At 53.5% G+C, this 10,107-nt stretch overlaps 2 protein-coding genes across 2 annotated transcripts; one reads left to right on the top strand and one right to left on the bottom strand.

Moving 5' to 3' along the window:
• Positions 1-705: 705 nt before the first annotated feature.
• On the bottom strand, positions 706-5,872 carry G647_03697 (uncharacterized protein; the record flags this gene model as incomplete). The annotated part of the gene is made up of 5 exons (XM_008728042.1): positions 706-3,030; positions 3,121-3,396; positions 3,490-5,623; positions 5,673-5,699; positions 5,775-5,872. 5 exons carry the CDS (start codon positions 5,870-5,872, stop codon positions 706-708), a joined length of 4,860 nt encoding a protein of 1,619 aa, XP_008726264.1.
• Positions 5,873-7,311: 1,439 nt separating this feature from the next.
• G647_03696 (uncharacterized protein) lies at positions 7,312-9,435 on the top strand (the record flags this gene model as incomplete). Its single annotated transcript, XM_008728041.1, has 5 exons — positions 7,312-7,654; positions 7,712-7,747; positions 7,876-8,540; positions 8,601-8,640; positions 8,768-9,435. 5 exons carry the CDS (start codon positions 7,312-7,314, stop codon positions 9,433-9,435), a joined length of 1,752 nt encoding a protein of 583 aa, XP_008726263.1.
• Between the last annotated feature and the right edge of the window lie 672 nt (positions 9,436-10,107).

The following is a 10,107-nucleotide window of genomic DNA, read 5'->3' as shown; positions in this document are numbered from 1 at the left end:
CTGAGGGAGCCTGAGTTGTGCCTGCAATGATAACAGAGTGTACGAGTACGGGGTAGAGCTGGGCATTTCTTCCTGACCCTTTAACCCGGGTACGACGAGCTGTTGACTCATACCCCACCTGACGTCTTGCAGAGCGACAAGATAACGGCGGTTGTCAAATCGTTATGGTGTGCACCCAAGAAGTGGTGACTCTGGCTGGAGTATGAGAAACCAGAAGTGCGGGCAGGCTTGATAGGGTCTGTGAGTCTGTTTGCTCCCACCCGGGATTGCAGTGATCTCAAGAATTGTGCCCGGTAGGGCCGAGCTCAGAGGAGATTGGTTTCCAAGAAACCGAGTTCCACCAGCATCAGTTTGCTGCACGTTGATCCGTCGCCGGTCTTTTGAGACGAAGTTTGGTGCGTGCCAGTTACCCCATCGAGCCACGTCCGCACGTCTGCAAACACTCAGCCAAGGGATGATTACCAATTGTGCAAGACTTGACTCTGTCCTGTGCAGCTCCGTAGCGGCGGAGCCCTTGTGACTTCCTCGCACGCAAGCAGTCCTACGCGTTCGGCCCACTCTGCGAAAACTGCAGAGAAATGCACAGCCTGGTGTCAATATACGATCCAGCCATCCCACAGGACGGCCTGCTCAGGTTGTCAATATATCATTCACTTCAATATATATGGTCAGCGAGCTGTCGGCTCCTGTCGTACTCGTTGTTGCTCATTGATTCGCGAAACGGGAACTCACCCGCGAAAGTTCTTTGAGCAAACTGGTCCTTGGTGCAGTAACGGTTTCGCCACCTTCCTCCTCGACATTGTGCTTGGTCACAATATTCAAGAATACTTGGTCCAGAGTTGCCCGACTGACACTGTAGTATTCGATCTGCAGACCCGATTTGTTTTTTTCGAGCGCCGTGAACAGAGACGAAATCCCAGACCCACCGCTAATCTCGCCGCCAGCTTTGCTAGCAAGAAATCCTTTTGTTGGCACAGAGAATCGGATTTGACCTGCGTAAACTTTGCTTTCGATGCTTGCATCCGGAAAGTTGTCCAGGACCCAGTCTCGGATGCGCTGCATGTCTTCGTCCGATGCATGGGGGGCCTGACGATGCACGACATGGACATAGTACGCGTCTCCATGCTTCCGGCGAAGGTAGTCGGTTGTCCCCAGCGCCAGCATCCGGCCCGCCATGATCCCAGCTCTTGTTGCGAGCGCATCTGCTTCCTCCATCGAATGCGTGGTAAGCACAAGTGATCGGCCGGGAACCACCGACTCCAAGGTTTTCCACATGACACGCTTACTGGCAGCGTCCATGCCGGAGGAAGGTTCATCAAGAAGTAGCACGCTCGGGTTCCCCATAAGTGCTATGCCGAGAGACAACTTGCGCTTGTTACCTCCCGACAACTTGGCAGCCATCCTATCGGCGTACTGCTCAAGCCCAACTGCACGCATAACCGCTTCGACGTTATGCCGGGGATCGCTGATGCCTCGTACCTTGGCGTAAAAGTGAAGATGCTCGGCTACAGACATGGTGTCCATGGCATCGAATTGTGGACACACCCCGAGGCGAGATCTTGCCTGCGCTCGATGGCTTATGACAGAGATGCCGTCGACCAGGATGTCGCCTCCACGACGGCTTGGCTGGATGTCACCTCTGATCAGGGATATTGTTGTTGACTTGCCAGCGCCATTTGGTCCAAGCAACGCAAAGACTTCGCTCCGGGGGACACCAAAAGTGACGTTGTTGACGGCGAGCGTTTTCCCAAAGGTTTTGGTCAAGTTCAGGACACGAAGGCCGTCCTGCGAAGAATTGACTCTGGTGAGTTCGTTCGAGACTTCTGCCTCCACAGTGTCATTCTCTTCGACCTGTTCTTGCTGTTTCTTTCCGCGGAGGTGGCGGAACAACGGACCGGAGTCCCACCACAAGAGCAGGAGAAAGAGGAAAAAGGTCTGCAATATCAAATACAAAATCGGCCCGCCAAAGGTTGTCATCGAGCCTGCATACGAGGCAAATTGTCGGCCTCGGCATGTGATAGAAAATACATTCAAGGTGACAAAAAGTGCCCGAGTCAGATTTGCCACAGGCGAGATTGCTGCAATCGTAAAATGACAAATATTGACATTCGTATCGATTTTGTCAATCGGTGAATAGGTAAGAACAGACATGTATGCGATAAAGTAGAGCAGGAACATGACAGCCTGACCGCCCGCGGCGAATGCGAACGCTGCGAGTTGCGAGCGCGAAAAGAGGGAGATAACATAAGACAACAAGGTCGAGGATAGGCCGTACAAGAAGAAGACCACGAAAAGATACTCAATGTGGTACCACGCGTCGCTGACGGCGCGAAAGATGATGATGGCCACCGCGCTGGTGAGGAGAACGATTGTGAAGTCGAAAGTCGTGTATGCAAGCCATAGAGGTGCCGAGCGGACTCCATTGCTGTAGTGTAGGCCGCGGACATTCCGTAATCGCTCGATTGTCGGATACAGCGCAAAGAACGATGGGTACACGGCCATGGCAAGTCCGAAATATGTGATTAGTTGTAATGCTTTCCCAACGTCTGCGCCCCAAGGGACGTCAAAGGCCTGGTACTGGTTGGAAATTGAAACATTTGAGAGCAGAGTATCCATCGCATTCTGGATTATGACCGGGAAGGCAATGTCGCCGTTGCCTCGCCATGCAAACGTAGGCGGAGAACTCTCATCACCGAGGTAAAACCCACCAGGGGTTACATTAGCGTAGTGATTGTTGATATAGTTGTCGAACTCAGCCAGACTGTCAACGAGATTAACTGACTCGAGCAGTCTCGTCGTGTTAGCTGCTACCCCTGCAACCCCGGTACTGCCCGCCAATGTGGAAGCCAAGAGCTGTATGGCGTCCGCACCAAGACGATTACGAGGCCCGGCGACAAGCTGGTAGTCAATCTGTGTCGACAGTGAGATGATGTCGGATACCAGAGCCGAGGATGCCGGACTGCAACCGGCCTTTTGAAAGTTTTTGAGGAAAAGGGTGACGAGCCCAGAAGCGATAATGGGGATTAGCAGCTGTTGGAACCCATTAGCTCCATCGACACAATATAATAACAACAGACCCTGATTTCACACAGCATCTCTTTGGGACGGAGAAAAACTCACAGCTGCAAGATAAGGTAGGGTATTTCGGCGCAGGACCACCCATCGTTTCGAAAAGAGCACCAAAGCCTGCCGAGGCATGCTGATTCGACGTCCATTGAGGAGCTGAGGAGGTTGCGCGGGCGAGTTATTTTCCACCACGATCTTTGCAACTTCATCACCGTCGAAATCGTTGCGACCGTGGCTACCAATCTCTTGGAGGATGTGGCCTGTGGCCGTCTTTTCGGTGGGGTCGCCGTCAGATTTGACCTCTTCGGCGACTTTGAGGAAGACGTCTTCCTGCATTGCTGTCAGCGTCGAAGATCTTGGCCGGGCAAAAGCGTGGAAACATGCACCCGGGCCGCCTTGACACGGGCTTTAGGGTTTACTTACTATCGTCGGACCGTTGACCTGGTATTCCGCAAACCCTTCACTCTCGATCCGGCCAAGGAAATCCGCCGCTTTTGCCGAGTCTGTCAACGAATAGATCGCTTGATCATCCCGCTGCACGTAGTTAGTGTCCTTGAATGTAGGTAGATGTTGAGATCCATGAGTCTTGTATACATGCACTCGATAACCGGAGCCCAGCTTGTGCTTGAGCTCCACTGAGGTCCCTGAGGCCTTCAGAGTACCTTTCGAGAGGATGGCGATGTAATCAGCGAGCAGCTCCGCTTCGTCCAGAAAATGGGTAGTCAAGATGATGGACCTCGATCCACGCTCCGCCAGTAGGATGTCCCAGATCTTGCGTCGGGACAAAGGATCGAGTCCGGAGGAGACCTCATCCACGCAGCAGACACGAGACCCACCGGTAAACATCATAGCAAGCTGCAACTTCCGTCTCTGACCTCCAGACAACGTCTTGGAACGTGCGCTGGCTTTTCGGTCAATATCGCACGAAGCTAGAAGTTGTAGATTTTCATCCTTCGACGACGGCCTCAAACTCTTGACCCTGTTGAAGATGCGGACGTGTTCCTCAACTGTGAGATCGTCCCACAACACATTTTTCTGAGGACAAAACCCCAGGCCCGTGTCCGGCTCGGGATAATTCACTGTAATATCGCCAGAGGTGATCGAAGTGAGGCCAGCGATCGAGTCGAGGGTAGTCGATTTGCCGCTGCCGTTCGCGCCGAGTAGCACCATGATCTGACCCTTCGTGGCGTTCAGTGACAAATCGTCGACAGCAAGCACTGTTGTGAGTCGTTTCCTGGTAAAAATTGCTCGCAAGCGGGCAAGCCGCGAAGGCGGATATTCCTTTGTAAAGCCGTGCAACGAAACCGCTGTATGGGCGTCGGAATACGTGGTCGTTCGATTGCTCGAGGCGGTCCCGTAAAGCGTACGCTCCACGTATGCTCCAAGCACGGGAAAGACGACAATTTGAATTATTGAGAAGATCCAGAAAGCAATTCCAGGCAATGCCGACGTATTCTCGGGAGCTCTCTCGACAAGATTCGTGGCCAGATCCTGCCTTTCCCAGCGCGCCATGAAAATCGTGAAGTAGACGTAGTTCATGGGTGGAAACAAGAGAGAAAGTATGGCGACAGACGCGGTCCCTGCCTTGCTCGCAACTTGGGCAATGATAGCAAGCAAGAGGCTTGCAATGACCGAAGTGATGCCGCTAAGTTGAGCTTTCTTGAAAAATGCGCCGCCAAAGATTGACAGTGACGACATCGCCAGTCCTGATAGAATGTTGAAGATGATGACGATAGCAGCTGAAGTTTTGCTGAAGACGCCCACGGAGAGAATGATGGCCATGATGACCCATCCGGGGCCATAGAGCACGTCGAAAGCCAGGTGGTTGGCTATAATTCTCGCCATCTGTGGCTGCCAACGCTTGCGGTTCGGCATCATGCAGTCAAGGAGCTGAGCCATGCCATCTTCCCTCTCCGAAGCGATCACTCCGGTGAGCTGGTACGTGACACCAACAATTTCGATGAAGAAAGCCACGGCGAGAATGTCAATTATACCACCCATGTACCGTGTCCGAATCTGTCTCAAGCGCTCCTCCTTCGTCATGGAAGTATACGGATATTCTTCCGCCGTTTGAGGAAGAACGCGGCCGCTGTCGCTGCCTGCCTCAACCTCGGAAATTGCTCGGTCGATGGCGTGTTGGAGCGGCAGCAAGTAGATCTCGGCGTCATTTTCAGAAGAATCAGTCATGATCTTCGTCTGGAGGCCTCCATCTGCACGGATTGTGTAATTCCAACGGCCAGCCTCGCCTTCCGAGGGAGAAGAGAAGAACACCGCGCCCGCAATGCAGGTACTAGTTCCTCTGATCGAGTTCCGGCATACAGTCAGAAGCTCCTCCTCTTGGGACAGTATCTCAACTTGGCCACCAAAAGAGCCCGTATTGTTCGCCACCCTGTCAATCACAGACTGAATCGATCCATCAGAGAACCCGTTATTGACGAAGACAAGCTTGTCTCGATAACCGGAAACCAAGCTCAGCGCCTCGGAAAGGTCTCGAATGGGTGTAGCCTCTCCTATGCCGTAGACCGACGGAGGAATGAACAGGAAACGAGCATAGGACCTGCTATTGTCAGAGACAGTCAAGGATCGATGAAAGAGGCCTAACGCACAGGAATCCGACAAAGACGACCGGCAGACTGGGAATTTGTTTGGTTAGCCTCTCAGACCTGGAGAGTGCAGGTTGACCCGCCAGAGGTTTCCGAGGAACTCACAAGAACGCACGGAGGGTGGTTGAGAACCAGCGGCGGATGAAGGCGACCAGGAGATTCTTGAGGGTCAAAGTCAAGACCTGGCGCACGAACAGCGCCATGGTGTGGTGTTGACGAAGAATCTGGCACAGTAGCAGCGGTTTCTCAAGGCACTTCCTTCGGTAACATCTCGATCGGCGCAGCTTGAGTGAAGAAGAATCAGTTTGTACATTAGGAGCAATATGAGAAGCAAGGTATGTACAGATTCAGAATGAGAGACATGGTGCGGACCTGGACAAGCCCATTGAGTGATAGCTTCGGAGTAAAGAAATAGTGACGCCTGGAGTGGTGGTGTCTAAGAAGTCCAAGATCTTCATTTCGTTGCAGCCTGCATGGTTGCTGCAACTCAAGCGTAGTCATGACACGATGAAGGCACAACGCCGGGGAAATTCACGGGCGGCACATCGCACCTATCGGCGGGGCTGAGACGGCCTGTCGTACGGAGTATTCTGCTTCGTTTCACGAGATGAACCCAAGTTGACTTGGCACGTGGCAGGCGTGGCAGGTCAACGGCCTCGGCGGGCTTTGCTGCACTGGGTAAAAGCAGCGACTCTCGCTGAAAAAACCTCGGTCAATTTGCAATCACTGTCACTTCACTTGGACGACACCACGTGAATCGGTCAACACATGAACTCACGACGACAAGCTCCGACTACCAGCGAAGCGATGTCCTACTCTGGACATTGTTGCGTGGTTTGTTTCGACGATTGGCAATGAGGGATGAGAGGGCAGAACTACTCGTGCCGCGTACCAGCTGAGTGGCTCCAGCGCGACCATCTCGCAATATATAGAGCACGAAGTGAGCGGGCGATGATAATGTCAGCATTCCAAACCATCATATACCGCGAATTGGGTAGTCCACGGCAACACACGGCAGGAACATGGCTCCACATGGCATGGATTATCATATCACTGCGGCTCGCAACGCAGTGAATGCTTGGGCACCTCGTCATCAAGCGCAGTCAGACGGCCGCAGATTCCAGACTGATGGACCACTTCCTCAGATTGTTCGCCCTCCTCGCCACTATCGGCCGACCTGAATCGCACTGACAAGTACATCGCCTGTCAAGACATAAACGCGCACTACCGTGGGATCATAACAGCCGAATCCTAGTTCTGACATCCTGACATCCTGACATCAAGCCTGCTCGCGTCTCGAATGAACAAATCAGCCTAGGTTCCACTTTGTCAAGGCCACTTCGTCGCGACCTCTCAAGCCGCTCACGTTCATTCAGTAAGACACAGTGGGCCAGCCACCTTCCAGACGCAACTTCCCTTTATGACAAGCGTGAGTCTACTTATAAGAACTAGAAGTTTTAGTGAGGCATCCCATGGCTGAGGCAACGAGTGCGCTCTGGGGTCTGCTTATATACCCAGTAAGTCTACTTCTGCTTTGCACCTTACTTGTCCTGGTGATATTCCTTCAGAAGGCCTTCACGTGGGCCGTCCTCGCATATCCTACTCCAGAGCCCAACAACAGATGCAAAGACAACTCGCAACCATGGCAGATCATTCAGACCACCCGGTGATCGAGGCAAAGCCGGCAACGACATCTCTCATCCTGCTCGTTGTGGTCTGCTGTGTCTTCCTGTATTTCAGCTACCGCAGGCTCTTGCCCAAGCCCATCCCAGGCATTCCCTACAATGAGTTGGCCACTCGCTCGATCCTTGGAGATGTGCCTGAAATGATGTCGTACATCAGTCGGACACAAGAGATTTGGCCCTGGCTTGTCGACCAAACCACGAGACACCAGTCACCGATAGTCCAGGTCTGGGGCCGCCCTTTTTCGAAGCCTTGGGTTGTGATAAGCGACCATCGAGAATCACAGGACATCCTCCTTCGCCGTAGGTGTTCCTCCCTCGCAGCCTGGCCACTGAAGAAGAGCTGTTGACATTGGACAGGCACCAAGGAGTTTGACCGTGCCGACTTCACAACCGGTAAGTCTCCCAGCTCATGTCAAGTTCTTGCCGATGTTTTGGATACAAACCTGAGCGGCTGGTGCCAGCCAGCCCGGGCCTGTCTTGGGTCTTAGTCTACAAAGGTCGCTGATTTGAGTGGAGCGCAGATGTCTTCACAGGCCTGGTGCCAGATATGCACATCAGCTTCAAGTCTTCTGAGGACCGTTTTAAGACGCACCGCAACCTTCTGAAGGACTTGATGACTCCAGCATTCCTTCATGAAGTTGCTGCCCGGCAGATTTACACCAATAATGAGGCATTTGTGCAGCTCTGGGAACTCAAGGCTCGTCTTGCGCAGGGACATGCATTTCGAGCTGACGAGGACATCTACAATGTCGCGCTTGATGTCATCTTTGCTACAACGTTCGGACTCGACATCCAAGACGGCAACACTGTTGCACAATTGAAGCAACTGTCGTCGACACCAGTTTCTGTACCACAATCTCCGGACGAGCCCATCGACTTCCCGCACTTCAGCCGCCCGGCTACCTTTGAGGCTATCTCTGTTCTCACGGAGTCCTTGGAGACGTCAGTCAAGGCTCCCTTTCCCAGATTCGCTCACTGGGCCTTGCGCCAAATGCCCTATATGCGAAAGGCTCGCGCGGACAAGGAGAAACATTTCACCAATATGATCAACGACTCAATCACGAGAGTGGCTTCTGGTAAGCAGGCGAAAAGCTCAGCCCTGGACGACATCCTACTCCGTGAGGCAGCTGCCGCAAAGAAGGAGGGACGCCAGCCTGTTTACCATTCAAGAGCTATCTACGATGAGGTACACATACATATATCCTGCCGGATTCAGACGTTCATCTGAAGGCTGACGGCGATTTAGCTTTTCGGCTTCATCATCGGAGGTCACGACACGACCAGCGGTAAGTTCTCCTTATCGCCACAGACTGTAGCCCAATTTCTTCTGCCCTCCCTGCTCGCGCACCCGCCTCCGCCTGAACTGCGCCCCAAACTCCGGTTATGCAAGCATAGGCTCTGACGACCTGACAGCAACCTTATCCTGGGCAGTCAAACACGTTGCTTTCGCGCAGGAAGCGCAGTCGACTCTCCGGTCCCGCCTTCGCGCCGCCTACACGGCCGCAACGGCAGAACGGCGCAACCCGACTGTAGACGAAATTACCAAGATCCCCATCCCATACCTTGACGCCTTCATTGAGGAGATGAACCGCACGGCACAACTCTTCAGCGCCACCGTCCGCTCCGCCACCGTCGACACCACGGTCCTAGGCTACACCATCCCAAAAGGCACAGAAGTCTTCCTCATGCAGAACGGGCCAGGCTACCTCTCCCCACCGCTCCCACTCGACGACTCCAAGCGCAGCAAGTCCAGCCTGGAAGCCAAGAACCAGGTCGGCCAATGGACGCCTGACGAAGCCGACATGAAGGCCTTTCGCCCCGAGCGCTGGCTCGTGAAGAACGAGAACGGCACGGAAGAGTTCGACGCGCACGCCGGCCCACATCTGGCGTTTGGCCTCGGCCCCAGGGGCTGCTTCGGTCGCAGGCTGGCTTACCTGCAGATGCGCATCATCGTAGTCATGATGATCTGGAACTTTGAGCTGACGGAAACGCCGGAACGCGTAAGCAGTTTTGCGGCGCTGAGTAGGCTGGCGAGACACCCCAAGATGTGCTACGTTCAACTCGAGAGGGCGAAGGTGTAGATAGGATGTGTACGACCGGAAGGCTGGCTCTCCAAGTCACACGTTGCACAGTAGAGCACAGTAGACAATGGATAGTAGACGTTACGCACTCCACGGTATCGAGACTTGTCCCCACTTCTCCTACAATATCTACTGTGAATTGCTTGGTTACTGCATGGGTGTTACTGCAATGCGTATCAGCAATTGCCAGGCTCGCTGCTTCCCGACAAGCACACGCATCTAATATCCACACACAAACTAGCCGTCAGCTTGGATGGGCCCAAATCCGCAACGACTAGGGCGCGGAGCGTCATCTAGTTACTGATACGGAGTGCCGAGTACTCTTGGCAGTTATACACTACGGTGCGAGTACGGAGTACTCCGTACAGACAAGGCAGAGAATACAGTCCTTGCGGCTAGGTACCTACCTGCCTACCTGAGATATCCCGCCAAGTCCTGGCCCTGGAGAGAGAAAGTCCCGATATCCTAGCTGACGCATATAGAGCCGCAATACGGAGTACGGTGCAACGTACAAAGTGTGTACTGTGTACTGTTTACTCGTGTAGTCAAGAGTGAATGAGTGGGTAAGCTCAAGCGGTTCAGGACACCATGTCAGCCTCATTACATATACCATGTACTTATACCCGTGTTCTGACACGAGTACGAGGACTCCGTACCCGCACAATACGAGGT

The sequence above is a fragment of the Cladophialophora carrionii genome (assembly GCF_000365165.1).
Source record: "Cladophialophora carrionii CBS 160.54 unplaced genomic scaffold supercont1.3, whole genome shotgun sequence".
Lineage (NCBI taxonomy): Eukaryota > Fungi > Ascomycota > Eurotiomycetes > Chaetothyriales > Herpotrichiellaceae > Cladophialophora > Cladophialophora carrionii.
The sequence above is the reverse complement of the archived record's forward strand: the minus strand, read 5'-3'. Positions and strand labels throughout refer to the sequence as shown.